This window comes from Gobius niger (genome assembly GCF_951799975.1).
Source record: "Gobius niger genome assembly, chromosome: 9".
Taxonomy (NCBI): Eukaryota; Metazoa; Chordata; class Actinopteri; order Gobiiformes; family Gobiidae; genus Gobius; species Gobius niger.
The window spans coordinates 36,581,125-36,607,553 of record NC_136860.1 but is presented as its reverse complement, the minus strand read 5'-3'; the positions used below and the strand labels follow the sequence as shown (position 1 = coordinate 36,607,553).

Genomic DNA, 26,429 nt, shown 5'->3' with positions numbered 1-26,429 from the left:
GGGATTCATATAGAAGGTGCAGTTACACGTATGACCTGAGGTGGCAGTAGTGAGCACAACGTGAGAGCTATAGAGTGAACAGATTTCACAGGACAATAACATAACAATAATGTGTGGAGGATCTGCACATTTACAATATGGGGTTCATCTCCAATGACAGGACATGTTTGAAACTTGGGGAATAATTTGTGGGGAAATGTGGCTAAAAATAAGGGAAAATCGTGTTAAAAAAAATTTGGGGAAAAAAAAAAGGGGCAAAAATAGGGAATCAATTGAAAAAAATTGGGAAAAATTTGAATTCGGTGAAATGGGGCAAGAAATCGAAAAAATAGAACAAAATGGGAAAAACAAATCATTTGATTTGAGCTGAAACAACAAACAATGTTGTCCCTAGACTAAAGCCTGTTTTTTGTTGTTGTTTTTTTGGGGGGGAGGGGTCGGCACCTGCTTTAGACATCAGTAGAACCTAAACTTTTTTCCCGATACCAGACGGGTGTCGTTTAACGGTGTGGCTGTAATCATGTGCAGACAATGCTGGCATTTGTAGAAAACGATGCTTTACTTTGGCCTAAAATTGGTCCAGTGAAGAAGATTGTCCCTCCACCGTGCACACTTGCCTCCCCCTGCTCTCTAGCTCATAGGTGGGTAGGACAGCAGGCTGTGTGAGACCCGAGACCTGCCTGCACTGTGCTGTGTTTGAACATCTGGGCGTGGGGCAGAGTGTCACTGCGCTCCAGCACACTGTTCCTCAGAAAACTGCAGTCTCCGCTACATATTTAAAAAAATAAAATAAAAAAAAACGGGAACGAGGTCTGCGTAAAAGCTGGTGAAATCCGCCGGGACACGGAGCTCACCTGGACAGTCCCGGGTAAACCTGGACGTCTGGACAACCTGGGCTAACGCTACAACAGTTTGCTAATAAAATGCTAGGCCTGTATGAATATTCACACCACATATATTTAAAAACAGGCAACACGGTGTAAAGCTCACATCACTGATACGGGGCTAAAGTTAGTTTCATCATCAGCTGCACTGCTAAAAGTAATGAACTAGATCAGTATAAACATCTCAATTTGAGCATAATAATCCAAATTTTAGTTGTTTTGTCTAGTTAAGAAGTTGTTGGGCATTTGTCCCAGATTATTTCACTTGTTCTGAGATGTTTCTGACTCGTTTCGATACATTATTTCAGGTCATTTTCTTTGCCAATGGGGTAAGAAAATCGGTCTTATCTCATTGGCAGTTTTACTTTCTTATTTCAAGCGAGATTTACCCGAGAACTGGTCTGAAATGTCCTCAAACAAGCAAAGCAAACTCGGTCCAATCAGGAAAAGTGTCTAAATGAGTGAAAACTGCTCAAAACAAGAAACATTTCCTCAATTCAACTCATTTAAGACAATGCACATTTTGTAGTGTGCCGTTGCCGTCTTCATCTCACCTCTGAACTCGGATCACTCTGATCATGTCCGAGTTTAGAAGCAGCACTCACCGGTTCTCGCTGCGTGTAAAGTGTTTTTCCTCGTGGGTGGTTGGAAAGTTACCAGTTTCCTTGAGATGCAGCAAAAATCTAAAGTGAACTTGCTCCAGTTTATTTCCCCAAACTGCGATTGTGCTGACAAATATATTCTGTTTTTGAAAATGATGATTCTACTTCAAGAAGCGATGCAATGCTCAGTGTATCAACAATTATTAGTTATTTTTTTCTCATCAAAGTTCCTGTACATACTGCATTTGGTTTGCCAATGTGTGTGTTTTTTTTACCATGTTGCTTGGTTCAGTTTTTTTCTTTTCTATTCATTTAAAAATCACGAGTGTGGGTCCAGTCTGTTTCACGTGGCTTGAAGAAATCAATGTTATTTTTCTCTGCACTGATGAATATTGACTGTAACGTTGGCATTTAAGTGGAATTAAAATAAAATGAACGATATATACGTAGAAATAAAGCTTTGAATTTGCCCATATTGGGTTCACTGTAGGCTCTATGTTAATCTATTCATAACTTCATCATAGTCGGCCGAGCCCCAGCGTTAAAGAGCCAGTCTGTAAAACTTCAACTCAAATGTTTAGTTTGCTTAAGGCAGCCGATAGTTATGAAGAAACGTGTTGTGTGACTTTGCAGAAAGATTGAGGTCGTTTTGCCTTGAAATCAGAAGCAGCACCAGGACGGTTTCGAGGTTAAAAATGGCTGCCAGAACCTGTCAATCTGGCAACCCTCAGTAAAAGCTATTGTAGATTTGAATACGTCCAAATCATAAAACTGGGGGAGACGTGTGTGTGGTAAAATATGACAGAACTGCCTTCACATTTGGTTAATTGTTCATGTAATTTGGAGCTGAACATAAACTGTATTCTGAGCTAATCTCTGCCTGATTTTCACAGATTACATTTTGTAGAACAAAGTTTAAAGTGATGAGAGGTGATGCCGAGGTCTACGTCTTCTGAAGAGAACTGTTTTCATTAACTTGATTTGCATTGGAGCTTCAATAAATTGTTCACACGACGGGTCTTTGTCATTTTTTTATTTAATCAAGGTAAAACAAGCAACTCGTTTTGCAGCAAAAAGAAGATGTTAGTAAATAAGAACAAAACCGTTTAAAAAATAATAATCGTATATAAACTCTTTTTCATTTACGACAATTTCTCCTTATTGAGCCCATGATTCAACAAAAGGAACATTCTTTTCAAATGTCAGGGTTTAAAATGGATCCTACCTCTCCTATCGTGTGTAACAAGTGTTTTATAAAGGAGGTTTGTCAAATACCAAAATTACATTATGTGGTTTGCCTCAAGGGAGCAGTTTGGGACCACTATTATTTTCTATATAATATCATCATTCTTTATTCAGACTCTAGGTCCATAGAATAAAAAGACATATATATACAATATATATATATATATATATACAGATGTTGTGTATAGGTGAGACCGGGGCTATTTGTCTTACTTTTAATCTAGAGTTTGCTGCTCATCAACAGAAAATCCCACAAGAGTCAGACCTGCATTAAAAAAAGCATTTTACATTAAAGTAAAATGTTGAACCTTTGACTCGAAGTCGACCTTGCTCTAGTTTTTCATATTGAGATGAATAGTTATTAACCGATCAAACACAACAAAATCGACTGTGACAATGTGCCCCATGTTCAGGGCAAGTTGTCACAAGTTTCACCGTTTTTTGTTAACTTGAAATGTGACAAAACTTTGTCACTTTTTTGCTTTTTGAGATAAAAGGACAAAATAAGTTTTAAAACAGCCGCAATATCAGATGTGTTCATTTGAACAAACTGTTATTTTTTTGCAAATTGCTCTATAATGTACAAATTCACTAAAATGACCCAAACGGCCTCTATAACAGCTCATGTTAAAATACAGTGATCATAAAAACATATAGACACAAAAGAAATAAATGTCCCACTATTTAAACCCCATGTGAAAAATGACCCTCAGTTTTTGTGACAAATAACCCCGAGTGTCCACCAACAATGTAAGCTAGCTTAATAATAAATCATAATAATAATGCATTGGTTTTATAGAGCGCTTTCTGGACACTCAAAGACACTTTACATTGCATTGTTCATTCACTCCATACTTGGTGGTGGTAAGCTACTATTATAGCCACAGCTGCCCTCGGGTAGTCTGACAGAAGCGAGGCAACCAGTCTGTGCCATCGGCCCCTCCCACCACCAACCACTCACTCACTAAATTCGCCCCAGGCTTCCTGGTGTTACTGAACGGTCTCCCATCAAAGTGCCGACCAGGCCCTTCCTGCTGAGCTTCCCAGGTCTGACGGGATTGGGCAGAGCAAAGGCAGTGTGGCCACAAAACGGCTTCAGCATGTCAGCTCTAAAACAACTCAAATCGAAGCATCTCTGTCTTTCAGATCAGTGTCTTTTGTTTACGGCACTAACTAAAGGAAAACTCTCATTACAGAAACAACCCAAACATTACAGTTTGGGGAAAGGCGTAAAAACAATTTAAATGTGTCCTGTCCTCACGCCTTTAGTCCAAAAGAGAACATTATTATTGGAAGAGAAGAGGAATACCAATACACATATATTATATATCAGAACCAGCGTACAGCGCCCTCTAGTGTGGCTATAAAAAGCAATAAGACAAATTACCCTGCGTGACAAATATGGCAATGGCAACTTTATTTATAATGCACTTTAAAGACACAAAGTTGACCAAAGTGCTACAAAGGAAAAGCATAAGATAAAATTGCTGACTAAAAATAAATAAATATTAAAGCCACGCGCGACGATAAAGGCCCTCGCCCCCGTTCACTCTCGCCCAAACCTGCTCTCGCCTCTGCCTCACTCTTGCACTGGCAAGAAAAGAGAAAGCATTAGAAAAGTGTCAAAGCCACATTTGAACTGGCAACCTCCTACACTAAAGACCAGCGCACTATCACTGAGCTGTAACTTGATACTTATGTGTGCCTGATGTGGGCTGCTCTTCACTAAATTATCGGGGAGAAATGTCTTGCCACAGGAGGAGAGAGGTCATGTCGTCCTCATACATTTTCTCGATTGTTTTTGACATTGTCCCCAGTGTTTGCCTCAATTGTTTCCCTACTATCTCCCCATGTCTTTCTTGTTAGTTCTGCATAAGGTGAAAGCGTTCTTTCCCTGTTTTTCATGAGGATGGGACCATAGTTTGCCGATTCATGTTCTTCCGATTTGGTGCTCAAAAAAAAAAGGCAAGGACAGAATTGATCCTGCAGTCCCATGGTTGGGAGCCCAACACTCTATCTATGACACTACACAGTCACAGCAAATGTAATAGCCAAACTGACTAAATATCTTATGAAACAGCCCACGCTCATGTGTTGTAGGCTCGGACAATGGGTGCACCGGCCATGTAGCAGGAGAATGCATTAGAAAAGTGTCAAGGCTGTGTTTGGACTAAGTAACTCCTTCACCTGAGATGACCACGCTATCACTGAGCTATAATTCCATACAAACATACATGGGCCTGACGAGGGCGAGGCTTCTCGAAATTCACGGCCTGAAATTAGGTCCCAGAACCCCACTGGAGAAGAGGGGTAATTTCCCCGTTTTTAATGGGGGTGGGAGCATAGGCACCGATTCATGTTCTTCCCAGTAAGGGCCGAGTTAAAAAAGAATAATTAAAAAAAAAGACTAAAGGCTGCCATCAATACAGCCATCTGATGGATGGGAAACCAGTGCTCTACTTATGGAGCTACACAAGCTAAGTCAATGTCACAATCGATTTTACATTAATCCTATGAAAGACCGCACTTGTCCATTTGCAAAAATCGTAATTTCAGTTTGGGCAATAATATATTGAATCATTTTGTAGTTAGGGTAAATTCCCCTGGCTGCTCAAAGATTTGTTGAGGGTCCTCCAGCCCCGCGGCACCCTTGAAATTTGAAGAAATATTTTGGTGAGACCAATATAGTACGAGGAACACACAGAGAGACAGACAGGAAACGGCATAACTGAACTTCCTGTGATTTCACAGTCCAGAAAAAGCTGAATTTGGAGGCAAAAACGTTAAAATCATCTTTTGGTGACACAGGGGTAGTATGAATACGCACAAGTCTAAAATTGTGACTTTTGTGAATAAAGGGGGAAATTTGGAAAATTGACGAATTTCAGGAGAAACTGCTCTCAGGCAAAGAACGGAGGATGGGTGGGCCACTTACAAGCCACTTACAAGCCACTTACAAGCTACTTTACAAGCCACTTTAAAGGCATTTTTGGCGATAGGGGCTGAGTGCGCGCCGGATTGGGTCCGTTCCAATCTGACAAAGTCTGTGAAAGATATGAGGCTTTGAAATTTGCTGGAAATTTCAAAGCCTCAGTTGCGGCCTTGTCATGACCACTCCAAATAATTAAAAAAAAATGTAAATGATGATTTTGAAAGCCACATGGGTTTGGGACATGTTGGCCAAAATTGGAGGCTTTCCATTGAAAACTCGGGGATCAGGGGCCAGAAGTTCAAGAGGTACGATGTTGAAGGTTTAGGGCGGGGTCTTAATATAATTTTTGACATGTCCTGATGGTGACATGGTCTATGTCCTTGGCCAATGTCACTTTTGTACAATGATTTTTTTTGCAACCAGTCTCCCACTGAGTCTGTCAGGATCCAGTCCTGGATTTGGAGATCTCTGTGTGTTTGGCTCCTACTTTCCTGGGCGGGATGTGGGCTTGGCCAGACTTTGGATGGCAGATGGCACACCTGTTTCCATTCCACCTTTGTCAGCTGTGTATTTAAGCCTGGCTCTTCAATCCCTCGTCGCCAGTACGTTGTTACCACATCATTGTGCCTTGCTATTGCCTGCCTACTTATCTGCCTGCCTACTTATCTGCCTGCCTGCATACCAGCCTGCCTGCCAGCCTGCCTGCCTGCATACTTACCAGCCTGCCTGCCTGCATACTTACCAGCCTGCCTGCCTGCATACTTATCTGACTGCCAACCATACCACTAAAATTGAAGATATTTCACTTACTTTTTGTGTGAAATAAATCACATTCACATTCATACTGTGTTCTGTTTTGGGTCCAGTGAAAGTCGTGACAGTACAGACTGGCCATGAATGACCCAGCAGACACAGAGCCCATGATTAGAGCCATTTCCGACCAGGGAGTGATTCTTGGACAGCACGACCAACTCCTCAGAGATCTGGTGGAAAAGCAGACATCCACAGCTGACCAGATTGCACAGCTGAATTCCATGTTCTGTGAGTTGGCTTTAAAATTAACCCAACCACCTTCTCCACCCTCTGACCGATTGCAGGCATCACCTCCACAGTTTATGGACTCTCTCCAGCCCTCTCGTGAAGCTCCTGTGCCCGATCCTGATCATTACAGAGGTGATATGGGAAAGTGTAGGGCATTTTTGCTACAATGCTCTTTAGTTTTCAACGACCTAATACTTATGCCTCAGACTGCTCTTAGATTGCCTTTATTATGGGACTATTGCAGGGGAAGACTCTTGATTGGGCTAGAGCTATGTTGCAAAACAATAATGTTATGCATATGGACTATCACTACTTTGTCAATGAACTCAAGAAGGTTTTTGATCATCCAGTCCAGGGCAAAGAGGCCTCAAAACGTCTCCTATGTATAAATCAGGGTTCACTCAGAGGAGCTGAATACAGTGTTGAATTTAGAACATTGGCAGCTGAAGCTGGATGGGATGACTCCGCTCTTCAGACAGTCTTTATTAATGGATTATCGGAACAACTCAAGGATGAGTTGGCGTTAAAGGAGGATTCTACAGATATTGACTCTCTCATCTCCACAGCTTGACAACCGCCTCCGGGAACGTCGCAGAGAGAGAAACATCCGGTCGTCAGCTTCAGTTCGCACGCCACCTGTGCCTCGTTACCCACCTGTGCCTCCTAATCCAGGCCTGGTTGTAACACCCAATTCCCCAGCTGCATCGTCAGGTCAGTCAGCTCAAGGTCTGTTGGTGGAAGAGCCCATGCAGCTAGGACGAGCTCATTTAACCCCCGCTGAGCGTTTTCGCCGTATGAAGGCTGGTGAATGCTTTTTTTGTGGGAAGTTGGGCCATTTTCTTGCCACATGTCCTTCTCGGCCAAAAGACGGGGCTCACCAGTAAGTATGGGGGCGCTGGTGAGCCATTCATCCACTTTCTCTGTCCCCCAAAATAGAATGCAACTATCAGCTACCCTCTGTTTTAATGACTCAACGTTGCCATTATGTGCTTTAATTGACTCCGGAGCAGACGAAACCTTTTTGGATCTTGCCTTAGCTAAACAAGCAGCTTTAGAAGTGGAACCTCCCGACATCCCTTTGGTTGCTAATGCCTTAGACGGACGACTACTTGCTAAGGTAACACATCGCACCACACCAGTGACTCTGTTACTTTCTGGAAATCATACTGAACAGATACGGTTCCACCTCATCTCATCTCCACATTCTCCGTTAATACTTGGACTTCCATGGTTAAAACTTCACAATCCACAGTTTGACTGGGTGGGGGGAAAAGTTATCAGTTGGAGCACTCTTTGTCATTCTGTTTGTTTGCAGTCTGCCCTACCTCCATCTGAAACCACCCCTGCACCTCCTGTTCCTCCTGACATGGCCAACATCCCCAGTGAGTACCATGACTTACAAGATGTCTTCAGTAAGGAGCGTGCATTGTCACTGCCTCCTCATTGGCCGTATGACTGCGCTATTGACCTGCTTCCTGGCGCTCCGTTGCCCTCTAGTCGTCTTTACAACTTGACACGTCCTGAACATCAGACCATGGAGCAATATATCAAGGACTCTTTAAACGCAGGTATCACTAGACCATCCTCCTCTCCTGTCGGTGCAGGTTTCTTTTTTGTGTCTAAGAAAGATACCACACTACGCCCCAGTATAGGTTATAGAGGATTAAACAACATCACAGTAAAAAATAAATACCCTTTGCCTTTGATTGATTCGGCATTCCAACCATTGCGTATTCGTGAGGGAGATGAGTGGAAAACAGCCTTCAATACACCTCTGGGTCATTTTGAGTATCTGGTGATGCCTTTTGGATTGACCAATGCCCCTGCAGTGTTCCAAGCACTTGTTAACGATGTCCTGAGAGATTACCTGAACAAGTGTGTTTTTTTTGTACATTGATGATATTTTGATTTTTTCCCGTTCACCCGAAGAGCATGTCCAACACGTTAGACAAGTTCTTCAGAGGTTGCTTGAGAATAAGCTTTTTGTAAAGGCAGAAAAGTCATTGGTCAGTTTTTTGGGCTACATTATTGGCAGTGGACAAATGATGCCAGATCCAGCCAAGATACAGGCAGTGTCAGATTGGCCTCAACCTGAGAATGTAAAACGGCTTCAAAGATGTCTGGGATTTGCACATTTTTATCGTCGGTTCATTTCCAACTACAGTCAAGTAGCTACTCCGTTGACCCGTTTAACTTCTCCTAAAGTGTGTTTTGTTTGGTCCTCAGAAGCAGAGCAGGCTTTTCAGAGTCTTATGGGGCTATTCACCTCAGCGCCAGTCCTCATACATCCTGATCCATCGCTCCAGTTTATTGTGGAAGTTGACGCCTCAGATTCCGGAGTGGGAGCCGTTCTTTCTCCGCGAGCATCTGCGGATCAAAGGCTCCATCCCTGCGCCTTCTTTTCTCGTCGTTTATCCCCTGCAGAGCACAACTACACCATTGGGGACAGAGAACTTTTGGCGGTAAAGTGTGCTTTAGAGGAGTGGCGACATTATTCGGAAGGTGCCGAGCATCCATTTGTAGTGTGGACGGACCACAAAAACTTTCGCCAGTCCGTTGTTACCACATCATTGTGCCTCGCTATTGCCTGCCTGCTTGCCTACTTATCTGCCTGCCTGCATACTTACCAGCCTGCCTGCCTGCATACTTATCTGACTGCCAACCATACCACTAAAATTGAAGATATTTCAGTTACTTTTTGTGTGAAATAAATCACATTCATACTGTGTTCTGTTTTGGGTCCAGTGAAAGCTGTGACAGAGTCAATGTAAACTGCCTGTTTGAGGGGGCCCCACAGAGCCAACTTTTATTATTTTCTCTCGCAAACTCCATCTAAAATTAGATCTTGCGGAGCACTACGTTTTGACCCCTGTTACTTGCATATCGGTTTACGTTTGCTACGTGAAATCTTGCGTTTTCGTCCCCCGTTATTGATATTAACTAGTTCCTCGCGGGACACTGCGCGTCCGTTGCTCGGGCCTAAAAATGATAAATGTGATGAATGAGGTCATGTCATGGTCTCTGGAGAAGCCCGATCATTCCTGTATCGGTTTATTGTAAAGGAGCAAAACCCTTGGCATTCCTCTAAAGCAGTGGTTCAACTGGTTTGGCGTCGGGACCCACAGTCACCCTGGGACGACGAGCCGTGACCCAAATACGACTTAGACTTGTAAATATAACGTCAAATATCGTCTTTTCCTCAAATACTGTTGTTGAATAAACGTTAAAAAAACTGAAATGATGATGAAACAACCCAATAAAAGCCATTGTAACAGACTCGAGTAGTGATTCTAGACTTTTTCTGTGCATAAAAATGGAGTTTGCATGTTCTCCCCGTGTCTGCGTAAGTTTCCTCCAGGTAGTCTGGTTTATCCGACCGCTAAAAACATGTACAATAGGTTAATCCTCCAGCCAGGTTTTCCATCGTTAACCTCTTAACCCCCGCCTTAACCGAGCACATTTTTTCCAGTTCAGTTTTACCCAAATCTAAAAGCTTCTGGAGTGCTGGAGCTTACAGTCTATAGGCCAGTCTAGCGCCTCATTTGAAAGCTAAGACCTACAACATGGATCTAAGATTTTTACTTGCATTGTCGTCATGTTGTCATTGTGTTTTTGTCACATTTTTGTGTGCTTTACCCAAATATACAATGTTACAGCCTATGGACCAAAGTCGCCTCATTTGAAAGCTAAGACCTACAAAACTGATCGAGAAGGATCTTGTTGTTGCATTGCTGTCGTTTTTTAAAGATTTTTTTTATTGCTTTTTATTGACGTTTTTGTCACTTTTTCTTTGTTTTGTCACTTTTTTGTCACATGTTTTTATTTATTTTTATCACATTTTTGTCACTTTTTAGACACATTTTTGCCTCTTTTTCATCAAATTTAAGTCACTTTTTCATCACTTTTTGTAGTTTTTTTGTCTCTTTTTTTTCCACATTTTTGTCAGATTTACGTCTGCTTTTCATCACTTTTTCATCACTTTTTCGTCACATTTTCATCACATTTTTGTTACATTTTTGTCACATTTTTGTTGTTAGTCTGACCCTTTATTCCAGAAGCATTTCAGTCTGTTAGATGAAGTCACTATTGTCCAAATGTTTCCATAATCGTCCTGAACAGGAGTCCCGCCTCGTGGTCTTTGCTCAGGTGAACTGCTGGGAAATCACACACATTTGAAGACAGAAGAGAAGACTTGGTGAATCACATGTTTCTGTGGATGTTCATTATAAGACAGTTCTTATCAGTCGTATTAAAAATAAATGAAAGAATGACAAAATATCTAGAAATTGAAAACTAAATAACTAATATAAATGACCAGAAGGAATAAAAAAACTACATGATCTTAACCAAATGTACCTTATCCTATTCTTATATGTCAAAGGAACAAGTCTGGTTTATATCTCCATTAATCAAAATGTAGCAGTAGAAACGTGTGGGGAGGTGAATATGGAGAGCTGGTGTGTGTGATGGGCTTCTCTAACCCCTAAGTCATCTAAATGAATCTTTTTTTATTTTGTTTTTGTTTGTTTCACTTTTTTAACACACTTTTATTTTCATTGTTTATTTTGTGTCACTTTTCTGTTCCACTTTGCGGATTTTTTTGGTACGTTTTTCTCACATTTTCATTGCTCTTTTGTTGCATTTTCATCTCATTTGACACTCTTCAAGAAGCTTTTCGATTTGGGTAATGGATATTAACTGGAGAAAATGTGCTTGGTTAAGGTGGGGGTTTAGAGGTTTACCAGGTTTTAAAAAACATCAGTTACATATGAAGTTGAAACCAGTTTTTTCTTTTTTTTTCTTTTTTTAAATCTGCGTGATCTTGCACTGAGAGCCCAGGTGACAATTATAAATGGAGAATATTATGAATGAAAGATTTCCTGTTTGTGTGGGGCATGAGAGGCTGTCACTCAAAGTAAAGAAACGTCATCCACTAGAGGTTTGTTATGTTTGAGGTTGGGGAGTCACACAGGTGAACTGAGGAGGGTCTGGAAACGTTTAATATCTCTGTATATGAGATATTGGATTGATCCTTTTAATCATATCATATTTCTTTAAAAGAGAGTGTAACCTGACACCTTTGGATTTCTTTTCTTTGTCTGATTCTTCAGGCCCTGCCTATTTTAACCTTCGGCCAGAAATCCAGTTTGACAGGATATTATTATTATAAGGAAGAGCTGAAAGCATTTGAAGACAGCGAGAGTGTTCACCGGGTAAGTTAACTTGTCCATGATTAGAAATGTTATTAATGTTTTTGTAAAGTACTGTGTGGGAATGTACAGCAAAGTATTGTATTCTGTGCTATATTCTATACTGTTTTCATGTGAAAGGTTTCTATTCTTATGAGAGAAGTGCATCAGTTAAGTTAGCTCCACTGGATAAACTCATTTACATATTTGGGTTTTTCACTTTATCTATTGAAGACATTAATGACACTTATTATCAGCCTGTGGTAAAAGAAATTACATAATACAAGAGAACAAATATAATTGTTTGGGGAAGTTGTTAAAGATAAGTCTCCAGGAATCACCTGTGTTTACAAATCAGAACAAATCAAGTATTTGCAAACACACTAATCCTGAAAAACTTACAGTGGAAAAAGTGACAACCACAAACTTATTAGATAATAGGGCTAGTAAGATTCACTCATGAACAGATACAACCTCAGAATCGTCTAATAAATGTGCACTGTCACAATAATAACCTCAATAATAATAACTTGGTGGCGCCGACTTAACATGTCTGTTTAGCAAAACACAGAGCCCCACTCCCCCCTCAAATATGCACGAGCCAGAAACTAATAAGTAGTGCTGCAAACACACCTCACTTCCTAGTTTCTCCAGTTCAGCATTACCCAAATCTACAAAACTCAACTAAATGGATAATAAAACGGAAACTGTGGTTGTTTTAGGTGGAGGTGAAGAGGTTAAACAATGTATCTGGTTCGTCCAGTGTTATTGTTATATCCATATTAAATCAGTGAAATAAATAAATGACAGTGACTCTAATCTGTTTAGGCTCAGCACTTATTTAAAAAGCCTATTTAGCCCAACAGCTCTGCTATGTATATGTATATGTGTTTTGGTGTATTATTGCACATAAAGTATCACATTATAAAAAGTTATAGTGTAAGTTGTAATATGGTAAATAGTTATTCTGTTTATTAATTAACAGGCCTGACTCATTTTCTTTCCTCAAGAGGAAGATGGAGGAGGGTCCTGGGCCCAGCGGTGAGTCCATCAAGAGTGACCACTCCAAGGGTCTTCCTATGGCATTCAAAGATAAACGTTCTTCCACTGGTTTCAAGTGAGTCCATCAAAAATACTAAATAGTTATTTTTTTAATTAAATGTACCCTGCATTATAGTGTGCCAAAAACACCTCCCACTGGTCCCAGATGTGAGTCCATCAAGAGTGACCACTCCAAGGGTCTTCCTGTGGCATTCAAAGATAAACGTTCTTCCTCTGATTTGTGAGTCCATCAAAATTATTTTCAGGTGTATTTTTTTTTTATATATATTTGACTAACTGTACCATGCATTATAGTGTGCCAAAAACACCTCCCACTGGTCCCAGATGTGAGTCCATCAGAAGTAGCCGCTCCAAGGATCCTCCTTTGGAATTCAACAATGAACCTTCTGCTGAGCCTCGGTGAGTTTCTGGTTCTGAAGTCCTGGAGAAATAAATACGTACATTTCTTGATCCACAAAAGAAATTCCATAATCACAATAGCTCATTGATATAATAATCAAAACATTCTTGCAAAATAACAACAGAATTGCACCAATGGTAAATCGACATGGTGCTTCCATCTACATTAGACACTCAAACCAATGTGGCCTCGATTAGTTTAGTTTCACAATTTCACACATACAATCAGGAAATCACCTTATCGTTATGTAATGCCTCATTATGGAAAAATGGACACTTAAAAAACTTAAAGCTTCTCAACAGGGGTCCATCACCCACCGCGCTGATCAAACATAACATTGCACAGCTTGAATCAAGGATAGGTCACAGCTAGTGCCCACTGATATAATTTCAAGTGCATATGATCCATTAGACACATTTTTTGTACTATACACAATTATATTGAAGTCTTTAGTTTGGCCATTTTTGTGATGTTTATAGTTTCACTTCCTTATTGGACACTGACAGGAAGTGACATAGATGAAGGAAAACAGTTGTAAACTGTTGCCGTGCTGACATTGTTCAGTCAATGTGAAAGAGTCAAACTGATCTGGAACTTTACCTTTATCTATGTCACTTCCTGTCAGTAGCTTAAAAATAAAAATAACTTTTCTGCCCAACATTTCTTTATTAAAATCGCTTCTTCACTGAAATAAAATGATACTTGTGCAGCTGATGAACTTACAACTGACGTCATCCTTCTCAATAAGTCATATTTTCAAAAGCATTAAAACCTGTCATATGCACTTTAATGAGAGGGCGGACTAATATGTGCTGATTGGCTCGCACTCCTGCACAGATACAGCAACAACTCAGGTTACTTTATAACAGACACACACATTAATTTACAGTATTTGTAGAGCACAATCTATACACAAGGCAATTTACAGTGCTTCACAGCAAGGGCTTCACGGTTGTAAAACATTACAAGAAAGCATAAAACATCAAAAACTTAAGGTCGAACGCCACTTTTAACCAGATGTCGGACTGCCTCGGATTTTTGTCTTTTTTACTTTTACTTAAGTTTCGATCCTGAAGAGCACCTGACCTCCTTTACAGACAATTCTACCCACTGAAAAATTCATATAATAGAATTGCGACCATTTTCCTTCCCAGCACCAACCAATATCTCATCCTACCCACAGAATCAGTGGAGCTGTACAGGATGGCTTTCAACAGTCTTACAATGTGTATCAACAATAGCAAAAAAAATCTATCATCAATCAATCTATAATCAATCTATAATCAAATAAATTGGATCTGGTTCAAGACACAAATGTTTGTACAAATCAACATTTATTTTTTGTGGATTTACAACATTCTGCACAGCATATACAGGCCTACAGAGGAGTAGGTACATAACGATTTTGACTGAATATGAACTTCATTTCACTGTGTGTCATCAGTCAAACAGAACATCAGGATCCAGGACTTGAACAGTCGACTCAGACTGAGCTGGACGCCATATTTAAGGTCTGCACTTTACCAAATGTGTCTCGCTTCTTTTCTCTCAGATTTGTCCTTTTATTTTGTGACTGTTTATTCTCATTTTAGCGGCTGGAGGAAACCCTTGTGACATTTGTCAAAGATGAACTGAAGAGGTTCCAAAGAGTTCTGTGCTCAAATGACCCAGAATGCTTTGATAAAGAGGAGGAAGAGGAGGAAGATCAGAATAACCGAGAGGCTTTTCTCAAGATAACACTGGATTTCCTGAGAAGGATGAAACAGGAGTCACTGGCTGAGCGTTTACACAGCAGTAAGTCCACAGTCAGGCTCACTGTGTCAGGGCGAGTGATGACGATCACAATGTTTTTGTGTTTCAGAAAGTCCTTCAGGCGTTTGTCAGAGCAAACTGAAGAGTCTCCTGAAGCAGAGGTTCAGCTGTGTGTCTGAGGGCATCAGTAAAGAAGGAAAACAAACCCTCCTGAACCAGATCTACACAGAGCTCTACATCACAGAGGGAGGGGCCTCAGAGGTCAACCAGGAACATGAGGTTAGACACATCCAGGCTGCGTCCAGGAAAAGATCCACATCTGAAACTACTATCTTATGTGAAGACCTCTTTAAAGGCCCCGCCCCAAAACTGGGACCAATCAGAGAGGAGCCAACAATGGGACAGGAGCAAATCAGAGCAAAGGAAATTAGGAGGCAGTCACAACCAGTCAAGGAACAGGTGATAAAGAAACAACGTCCGGTAAAAAACATGTTTAAAAAGATGACTTCTGGACTCTGGTCAATCAAAACAGGAAAGACAAAAAAGCGAGAACCAAATGGAAGAAAAGAGAAACCAATCAGAGCAGAGCTGACAGAAAGGCGGGGGCCAGTCAGGACGGTGCTGACGAAGGGCGTGGCTGGCATCGGGAAAACGCTGCTGACTCAGAAGTTCAGTCTGGACTGGGCTGAAGGCAAAGCCAACCAGGACATCCAGCTGCTGTTCCCCTTCACTTTCAGAGAGCTCAATGTGCTCAGAGACAGACAGTTCAGTCTGATGGAGCTGCTGCACCATTTCTTCAGTGAAGCTAAAGGACTGGGCAGTTTAGAACATCTAAAGGTGCTCTTCATCTTGGACGGTCTGGACGAGTGCAGGCTTCCTCTGGACTTCAGCCGGACCCGGGTCCTGACTGAGCCCACAGAGAGCGCCTCAGTGGAGGAGCTGCTGGTGAACCTCATCAGGGGGAGCCTGCTTCCCTCCGCTCGCCTCTGGATAACCACACGCCCCGCGGCGGCCAATCAGATCCCAGCAGAGTGCGTCTCCATGGTGACAGAGGTGCAAGGGTTCACCGACCCACAGAAGGAAGAGTACTTCAGAAAGAGGTTCAGAGACGAGGCCACAGCCGTCATCTCCCACATTAATAAATCTCTAAGTCTTTACATCATGTGCCACATGCCAGTTTTCTGCTGGATCCTCTCCTCAGTCCTGGAGCATGTGCTGAAAGAGAAAGAGGGAGAAGAGCTGCCTCACACCTTCACACAGATGTACATCCACTTCCTCGTGGTCCAGGCCAAAGTCAAGGGCCTCAAGTACGATGGACGCTCAGCAACAGACTCTCCCTGGAGTCCAGAGACCAGGGAGATGGTGCAGGCTCTGGGAAAACTGGCCTTTGAGCAGCTGCTGAAAGGAAACCTGATCTTCTACGAGTCAGACCTGAGCGAGTGTGGGCTGGACGCTGCAGAGATGGCTCGTTACTCTGGAGTCTTCACACAGGTCTTTAGAGAGGAGCCAGGCCTGTACCAGGACAAGGTCTACTGCTTCATCCATCTGAGTGTGCAGGAGTTTCTGGCTGCGCTTCACGTCCATCAGACCTTCTTCAGCTCTAGAGTTAACCTGCTGTCCACAAAAAAAAGACGTAGAAGGTCTGTGTCTGAGGCAGCTTTCTACAGCTCTGCTGTGGACTGTGCTTTAGAAAGTCCAAACGGACACCTGGACTTGTTCCTGCGCTTCCTCCTGGGGCTGTCTCTGCCGACCAATCAGAGTCTGCTACCAGTTTTACTGACTCAGACAGAAAGTAGCCCTGAGGTGAATCAGAAAACTATTGAGTACATCAAAAAAAGGATTGGTGAGGGTTTGTCCACTGAGGGAAGTATCAACCTGTTCCACTGTCTGAATGAACTGAACGACCACACACTGGTTGAACAGATCCAGGAAAACATCTCAGAAGGACGTCTGTCTGACATGACTCCTGCTCTGTGGTCCGCTCTGGTCTTCATCCTTCTGTCCTCAGACACTGACCTGGAGGTCTTTGATCTGAGGAAATACTCTGTTTTGACAGAATCTTTTTTGAAGCTGCTGCCAGTCATCAAAGTCAGCAAAACGGCCATGTGAGTTACATCATTTTATTCACAGATATTAACACATTGAGGCTGCGCTGTTTTGGGGATTCAGCTGTTGAGTGCCAACAATACAGACCCTTTTTATATTTCTAGCACCACAGCATATTCTATGTAGCTATGGACACATGCTACATTTTAAAGACGAGAATCTAATCCCTCCATAGGTGAAAACAGCTTAATTCTACGCGCCTCGGTTCCTGAGAAATCCAAAGCTAAACAGAGGCTAGTTTGGATCAAGATCACAGCTTTTTTTCTAGATTCGGAGATATTTACTGTTTTATGCAACTCTTTCCTTTCTGATTAACTCCTCTTCAACCCTAGCCTCTCTGGACAGACACTAACGTTATGGGAAGAGGCAAATGCCTAAATATATTCATTTTGACATGATTTGTTGCGGCAGATGAATCGCCTTTTATTAGCCATCTCCCATCATAGGGCCACTAAAAACACTTTCCTAATCTGATACTTTCTCTGGTTCATACTTTCATTTTTAGCTCCTTTATTTTTTAGAAAACGCATGTATGACTATCATGTTTAGTACATGTTCATTACGGTCCTATGATCCCACTACAGCATAAATATCATGTAAATATCAACTGTCCTGAAAACAAAATGTATATTCCACTTGATAAAGCATTATAAGGGGATGTTTTATAAGCAATAAAACAGAAAACGAACCAAGAAACACAAATAGTTAATAATACCCTTTGACCCACAAGAATCAGGGGTAGTATTTTACATAAATGTTGCACATGTTTAACCCACTTATGTCTGTCTACCTTTTCAAAATGAAATACTTGCAAAATACAGGTGAAAATTAGAATACCGTGAAAAAGTTTATTTTTCATTTATTTCTGTAATACAACGTAAAATGTGAAACTAATATATGATATAAACTCATGACATGCAAACTGACATATGTCAAGCCTTTGATTGTTATAATTTTGATGATTATGGCTCATAGCTTGAAAAAAAAAAAAAAAAAATCAAAATCTCAGAAAATAAGAACATTGTGAAAAGGGACTATATTGTAGCTCAAAGTGTCTCCCTTTCATCAGCAAGTTAATCCAAAACACCTACAAAGGAGACTTTAAATGGTCTCTCAGAGGTTCAGTAGAATTCACCATCATGGGGAAGACTGCTGACCTGACAGTTGTGCAGAAAACCATCACTGAAACCCTCCATGAGGAAGGAAAGCCTCAAAAGGTCATAGCAAAAGATGTTGGATGTTCTCAAGTGGTCAAGTGGAAAGAAAAGGTGTGGAAGAAAAGGTTTACAAGCCGCAGGGATGACCACAGTCTGGAGAGGATTGTCAGGAAAAGGCCATTCAAAAGTGTGGGGGACCTTCACAAGGAGTGGACTGAGGCTGGAGTCAGAGCATCAAGAGCCTCCACACACAGACGGATCCTGGACATGGGCTTCAAATGTCAGATTCCTCTTGTTAAGCCGCTCCTGAACTACAAACAATGTCAGAAGAGTCTTACGTGGGCTACAGAACGAAAAAACAGGTCTGTTGCTCAGTGGTCTGTTGGTCCACTGTGCTTTATTATGTCCAGAGTCAACGTAACCGTCTACCAGGAGATTTTAGAGTACTTCATGCTTCCTTCAGCAGAAAAGCTTTATGGAGATGCTGACTTCATGTTCCAGCAGAACCTGCCCACACTGCCTAAAGTCCCAGAACCTGGTTAAATGACCATCGGATTACTGTGCTTGATTGGTCAGCAAACTCACCTTACCTGAACTCTGTAGAGAATCTATCGGGCATTGGCAAAAGAAAGATGAGAGGAAGGAAAGGAAGCGCTTTTCATATGACACAAGTCACACCCAAAGAGCTTCACACATGAAAGGGTGCATGGAGTTCATTCACTCCATGCTGATGGTGAGCTACATTTGTCGCCACAGTTTCCCCTGGGGCAGACTGACACAAGCGAGGCTGCTCACATCTGCGCCAACGGTCCCTCCGACCACCACCACCCACTCACACATAGGCATTGGGTGATGTGTCTTGCCCAAGGACACAACAAGAGGCATGAGAACGAACAATACAGAGGAGCTGAAGGAGCTATTGAAGCATCCTGGTCTTCCATAACACCTCAGCAGTGCCACAGGCTGATAGTATCCATGCCACGCCACTTTAAGGCAGTAATTCAAGTAAAAGGGACCAAAACCAAGTACTAGGTACATATGCATGATTATAGTTGTCAGAGGACCCACATTTCTCTGTTTTGGGTTTTTTTCAAGCTATAAGCCAAAATCATCAAAGGCAAAACTAAGGCTTGACATATGTCACTTTGCATGCAATGAGTCTATCATATATTAGTTTCACATTTTAAGCTGTATTACAGGAAAAAATGAACTTTTCCACAATATTCTACTTTTCCGAGTTTACTCACCTGTACTTGCACTTATGATTTTAAAACTTAAACAACTGTAGAACTGCAAGGAGTTTTCCACTTTTGTTTGTTTTGAGGACTTTTATCAGTATAATAGCCTAGTACTTCAGAGGACATGAATTCATAATATCCAGGTGAGCTGTGGTGGCCCTGTGTTATGATGCCTGTAATTAAACTAATCACTGGAGCTGTAGAGTTGAAAACCACTGGGGACCCAATTTGAGAACCACCAATATAAGAGTTTATTTTTTTTAAAGTCTTTAGGCTCCACCACAGTTCTGTTATGTGGCAGTCTCATAAAATGTGGTCTGATCTTTGTTGAAATCTCAAGAATGAGTAAACAGTGTTTCCAGACGTTTCCTTAGTTGCAGATTAGAAAATCAGGATGAATCTTGGACCGTTGCTCTTCACAAAACTGTTGCAGTTCAGCGAGATTCCTGTGATGTCTGGTGTGAATGGCTTTCTCGATGTCATGACCAGTGTTGAAGAGAATACTTTAAAAATGTGTTCCGTTACAGAATACTGAATACTTGCCTGAAAATGTATTTTGCAACATATTCCGTTACTCTGGCCAATCAGAGTACTGTATTCTGAATACTTTAAATACTTTCACGTCAACACGCAATATATTATAGTAGTGTAGACACTGGATGTCGGCTTAACAAATGTGTAAGTTTATTGCACTGCAGTTTATTAATGCTTATTTTGCTTATTTACCACGAAATAGACAAGAAAAAGGTCTTAATGCTGCTGATGACACTGGCACATCATGACAACGGGAGCATGTTTGAATGTATCGTGGATAAGTTTAAACTTTATATTGGGAGGACAGTCTTTTATGAACCATTGGGAAAATCGCTGCATTACTTTGCATCTCACTCGACGTTGGAGTTTGGGAAAGTGTGACCAACTGCAGCCTAACCCGGTATTAGCTCATTGCTACTGCTAACGACAGGCAGCTTTCATTCTAAATGATTAAAAACAGGACTTTGACTGGGCCATTCCAGAACGCGTACTTTATTCTTCTGAATCTGTTCTGAAGTGGATTTGCTTTTGTGCTTTGGGTCATTGTCTTGTTGCAGCTCCATCCTCTTTTCAGCTTCAGCTGCTGGACTGATGGCCTCAAGCTTTTCTGCAAAATATCTTGATGAACTTGTGACTTCATGTTTCCATTGATGAGAGCAAGTTGTCCAGGCCCTGAGGCAACAAAGCAGCCCCACACCATGATGCTCCTGCTCCAGACTTCACAGTGAGGATTAGGCTTTTCCTCGACACATGACGTTGTGTGTTCCGCCCAAACATTTCAACTTTGGTTTCATCAAACCACAGAATATTTATCCAGTAGTGCTGTGGAGCATCCGAGTGCTGTTTTAGACAGTAATGTCTTCCTCTGTGGCGTTCTCTCATGAACCCTGTAAGTCTTTAGCTGACACTGTAGGTCAGGGGGAGGCAATGTCAGGCCCGGGGGCCAAAACCGGCCCTCCATCATCAAACTCTGGTCCTCGAGATGATTTTGAGAAATATTATGACCCAAATGTGTCCCTAGGAAGTGAAGCCACATTGAAGCCAAACTGTCTCCATTTATAGACACTTTTTCCAACTGTGGATTTATGAACATCAAGACTTTTAGAGATGTTTCTGTGACCTTTTCCAGCTTTATGCAAATCCATAATTAATCGTAGGTCTTCAGACAGTTGTTTTGAGCGAGGCCTGGTGCACATCAGACAATGCTTCTCCACAAGAGACGATTCTTAACCAGTGTGTGTTTTTCAGTGGGCAGGGCAGCTTTAAGCCACACCTCAGTGACTGGACTTCAGGTTGGCTCAGTCACACCTGACTCTAATACACTCACTTATTACTCACGTATTCCTCCCTGTCCTGTGAATGTTATGGCCAATAAACATATGATCAAATGTAAATGGTTGGATGGTATTAGTTTAAGCAGACACTGTTTACTCATTCTTGTGATTTTAATAAAGATCAGACCACATTTTATGACCAGTTTAGGCAGAGTTTAGAAAGAAATTCTACTCACTTTTCCCCCCACTAAGCAAGGGTGGTCTGTATTATTATGTTTTAAGGCTGTATTGATACAGACTTCAGTTAATGTAGTTTTTACAATGTCCTGTATTTCAGTTTGAGTGACTGTTTTCTGTCCGAGAGCTCCTGTGGCCAACTGGCCTCAGTCCTCGGCTCAGAGTTCTCCAGTCTAAGGAACCTGGATCTCAGTAACAATGACCTTCATGACTCGGGAGTGGAGGTGCTCTGCTCTGGACTGATGAGTGTCAACTGCAGACTGGAAACTCTCAGGTCTCCTCTTCTCACTCTCCTGGAGGCGGAGTCGATCTGGTTGGAGGAAAATGTGTGTCTCCACCCACTTAAATGCGCTAAGTCTGGAGTGAGATCACAAAGTGCTGCTACTGAGGCAACATGTCACGCTATCGTCTGTGTTTTGATGCACAAGATCTGGCCCATTACGTCTTATCCAGAGTTATCTTCAGCCTTAAAACATTTTGTGGATTTTGTCGTGAAAAAGAAAAAGAAAAAAAGGAAATACAAGTGATATAAGAAAAACTGACTACAAGTAAAACATCATCACATTATAAGATTTCGGGCTCACCTAAATGGAGCTGGGTACCCATTTTTATTTGTTTTCAATACCAGTACTTTAACAATACTTGGTTTACGATACTGATACCTGAACAATACTTTTTTCAATAACAATACTTAAATAATTGTCATTTAGAACCAGAAAAAAGAACAATAATGTTAATTTATTCCATAAAAGACTATTTCTTTTCAATTTGTTTCATTTATTTGAGCTGAAACAAGTCACTTCCTTTAATGTCGTCTCTGGACCAACAGGCGTCACAACTTGGATCTAAAGATATAATTTTTTCAGTTTCTGCTTTCGATCTTTTATTTTTTCGATACTATACTAGTGTTGTTTAATGATACCCAGCCCTACATCTAAAGTGGTGCAACTACTGTATGTTCTGGTGCTGAAAACTCCCACAATCTGGAGCCTGATTATTTTTTTCTTTCAGTCTGAGAGACTGTGGCCTGTCCCAGACCGGCTGTGGTCCTCTGTCCTCTGTCCTGGAGTCCTCCAGTCTGAGGCTCTTGGATCTCAGTTTCAACGTCCTGAAGGACTCAGGAGTGGAGCAGCTGTGTTCTGCACTGAAGAGCTCCAGCTGCAGACTGGAAACCCTGAAGTAAGAACACAACAAAGTATTAATCAAACATTACATCACATCAGGCCATATGTAGCTCCATTCTGGAGGTTTGGAGGAAACATGTAAACTCCACACAGAAAGCCCCGCCCAGGAATTTAACCTGGGACTTTCTAGCTCTGAGGCATAAGTGCTAACCACTGCACCACTGTTACAGAAAGTCCTTTATACTGATCAACATCATGTCCATGTTTTTGAATAATGTCCTTTATCCATAAACATAGACCTTTAAACTTTTACCCAGATGTAACAGATCAGTGATGATAAAGCAAACAAACTGCTCACTATTATTATTATTATTATTATTATTATTATTATTTCCTCTCACTGACTAAAGGTGCCTCTTTAAAGGCCACAGATGTTACCGCCTGTGTTTATGTCCTTGTGTTTCTCCAGATTGGTCACTTGTTTTCTGCCCCAGAGCTGCTGTGGTCCTCTGGCCTCAGTGCTTTGCTCAGAGTCCTCCAGTCTGAGGAACCTGGATCTCAGTTATAACGACCTCCTGGACTCAGGAGTGGAGCTGCTGTGTGAGGGAATGAAGAGCGCCCCCTGCAGACTGGAGACACTCAGGTGAGGACAGAGTTAGTTTGTACAGAATTAAGATGTTTTTTGCTGCTGTTTAGTTTCTAAATCTGTTTGACAATTTTCAGGAAACAAAGACAAGAAAGTTTAATCTAATGTCATGTCTTTGAACGAACATCCAGCAACTTTGTCAACCTTAAACATATTCACGTAATGTGAAGAAGTTTTGTTTTGTTTTGTTTTTTACTAAATATACATTAAATGGTGTGAGGTGTCAGTCTGATAGATCATTAGAGCCGACCTACCTGAATTTTCGCTAAAATAGGTCCTCTGTGGTTTGTTCTATTCAAATTTTATAAACTCTTATTAGTGATTTTTCCAGTCAGAGTTTAAGAGGCTGATGTGACACTGTCTCTCCAGATTAAGGAGCTGTTTCCTGTCAGAGAAGTGCTGTGGTCCTCTGTCCACGGTCCTCAGATCAACAAGTCTAACTCTCCTGGATCTCAGTGTCAACGACCTCCGGGACTCAGGAGTAGAGCTGCTGTGTTCTGGACTGAAGAGCGCCCCCTGCAGACTGCAGACCCTCAGGTGAGTCTGATCCTGTGACTTTCAGGTTTTAAGCAGTGCCTCGATGCCACTGAAATCGAACTCTCTCCTGGTCACAGTTTGACAGTTCAGTTCCTGCTTTGACCCAGAAATGTCTCAGAGGGAAGAATTGTCTTGTAAATCAAATGTGTGTGGTTTTAGTCTGTCTGGATGTCTGGTCTCTGAGACGGGCGGAGCTGCACTGGTCTCAGCTCTGAGCTTTCCCTCCTCCAATCTGAGAGAGTTAGACATGAGCTACAACCATCCAGGACCCTCCGCTGAGCTCCTGAGCGCTCTACAAAACCAGCCCCACTTCTGCCTGGACTCTCTCAGGTGAGAAGCCCGTGAGGAGTAACTGTTGCTGTTTTTCTCATAAGTTGCCAAAATACTTGGTGTTGTCAGTTCTGTGTTTATTCCTCACCTGTGACATAAACTGTAGTAGTACAGGATACACTTTTGGACTTTGAGCAATGACCATGTTTCATTGTGTTTTAGGATGAAACCTTCCGGTGCCCAATACTTAACTCCAGGTCTGAGAAAGTGTGAGTTTCTGGTTCACAGAACTTCTACCATTCAACAGGTCTAGTGATACGTGTCAACTATCATCAACTTGCTTCACTGTGTTTGTTTGTGCCTCAGATTCCTGTGACCTTGTCCTGGATGTGAACACAGCTCACAGAGCGCTCCGTCTGTCTGAGGACCTGAGAACAGTGAGTCATGTGGAGGAGGAGCAGCCGTACCCAGATCACCAGGACAGGTTCGACTGTCGGCCCCAGGTCCTGACCTCCACTGCTCTGGGGAGACAGTGCCTCTGGGAGGTGCAGTGGGACGGCTGTGGAGAGGATGACCCTGGGTGGATGGACATTGCTGTGTGTTATAAAAAACTGAAGAGAAAAGGAGACGGTAAAGAATGTGTGTTTGGGCAAAATGATGAATCCTGGACTCTGAGAGTGTTTAAGGGGCAATACTCTGTTCATCAAAGAGGAAAGGAGTATCGATGCGGCTCTTCTGCATCGCAGCGAGTGCTCGTGTATTTGGATATTGATGCTGGATTATTGTCTTTCTATGAGGTGTCCTCTGATGGTGAATGCCGTGGCATCACTGGTTTCTGCGCCACTTTCACAGAAACTCTGGTGGCTGGGTTTGCATCCTACTGCAGTTCTGTCAGACTTATTTGAACTCCTGTCTTCAGCTGAACTCAAGGCACAAAAGCATCAAGTGTGACGTACATTTATTGTAGCGGCGACAAAGGAAATGTAAGATTATAAAGTTTATAAATTAAGAGTCGTCAACAGATCAGTTGTTTTTAACATTAATTTCAGACAAATTGTGAATAATATAACTAAAAACAAAAATATAGTCTTATAATGTGGAAACTGTAAAAATGTGTCATGATTTCCTGATGCACCAAATCCAGAAACAATAAATTGATCCTCGAACATTTATGAAGTGTTACAATTAATGTGTTCTATGCATCAATGTTCAAACATTAGCGATAACTTATGTCATAGAAATGAAGCAAAACATGCACCGACAAGTGAAGAGAATAACTTACACCCCTCAGGGCTCTAGTGGGGTTGATGATCCTATGGGGTGTTGGGAAGAGTTACTTTAACAGTTCCTGCGCCAGGGACGTGCACAGGTAGAGCCCAGGTGGTGCTCAAGCACCTGCCCCTTTGCCCTGTGCCCTTTAAGTGCCCTTCTCAAGACCAGTTTTTTTTCTTTCCAATATTAAGTATTGTTTCTTTTATTGTTCTTAGATATTTGCCCTACTGAGCCAACATGTGCTGAAAATACAGTTACAATGTTCAACAACTTCAAATCGCGCTTCCTTCCTCCTCTGCCTCTCGAGCCGCGGCGGTGCTGACGCTCCTGATCAATAAAGGGCAGCTGCTCTGTCCCCGTGTCTCCCCCGTTTGAGAAGATGGTACAGCCCATGTTAGGGAGACTCAGGAGTAAAGTAAACAAAATTCGAGAACTTTATGAACGAGCCAGCGCGACATGACTGGATTATTAAGGGGAATGGAAACGAGAGGGCCGACAGTGCGAGGACGTCAGCGCCGCCGCTCGTGTCGAGACCGACCGGACAAAGTCCGCGGTAACAAGTCAGTCACTTTAGCGGTTCTGTTTGTCGCGCTATAAAATGTTCTGAAAATGAGCTGTATTACTCAGACTAAGTCAGGGCTGAGCGTAGACCAGGGCCAGAGCAGAGTGAGCTGAGCTGAGGAGACAGAGGAGAGAGGAGGTGCCTGGGGTCTGGACACTGTGCGTCTGTGGGAGGAGCACAGGAACATGAACAGCCCAGGATTATTGTTGTTCAAGATATTTTTGACAAACCAGATATTTTAAGTGTAGGCTATAGTACCTTTGCCTACTTATCTGTATTTGTGCTAATCTTGAGTGCAGAGCAATGTCATAGTCCTACGTCGTCCTCTAAAGTCTTTATTATTAGGTCCACATAATTGGACATAG

General features: G+C 42.0%; 1 protein-coding gene across 1 annotated transcript; it reads left to right on the top strand.

The window, feature by feature from the left end:
• Positions 1-12,880: 12,880 nt before the first annotated feature.
• Positions 12,881-25,238, top strand: LOC306968087 (NACHT, LRR and PYD domains-containing protein 12-like). The gene is made up of 13 exons (XM_079563354.1): positions 12,881-13,010; positions 13,071-13,175; positions 13,250-13,354; positions 14,800-14,866; positions 14,948-15,149; positions 15,217-17,212; positions 21,754-21,927; positions 22,665-22,832; positions 23,247-23,420; positions 23,793-23,960; positions 24,120-24,290; positions 24,453-24,499; positions 24,597-25,238. The coding sequence occupies exons 1-13, from the start codon at positions 12,910-12,912 to the stop codon at positions 25,133-25,135; spliced, it is 4,017 nt and encodes a 1,338-aa protein (XP_079419480.1). The 5' UTR covers positions 12,881-12,909; the 3' UTR covers positions 25,136-25,238.
• Positions 25,239-26,429: the final 1,191 nt, after the last annotated feature.

Excerpts from the sequence above, each read along its gene's own strand:
- LOC306968087 (XM_079563354.1), top strand. The coding sequence starts at position 12,910 with ATGGAGGAGGGTCCTGGGCCCAGCGGTGAGTCCATCAAGAGTGACCAC. Across the intron at positions 13,355-14,799 it reads GAACCTTCTGCTGAGCCTCG|TCAAACAGAACATCAGGATC; the intron begins GTGAGTTTCTGG and ends GTGTGTCATCAG. Across the intron at positions 21,928-22,664 it reads TGCAGACTGGAAACTCTCAG|TCTGAGAGACTGTGGCCTGT; the intron begins GTCTCCTCTTCT and ends TTTTTCTTTCAG.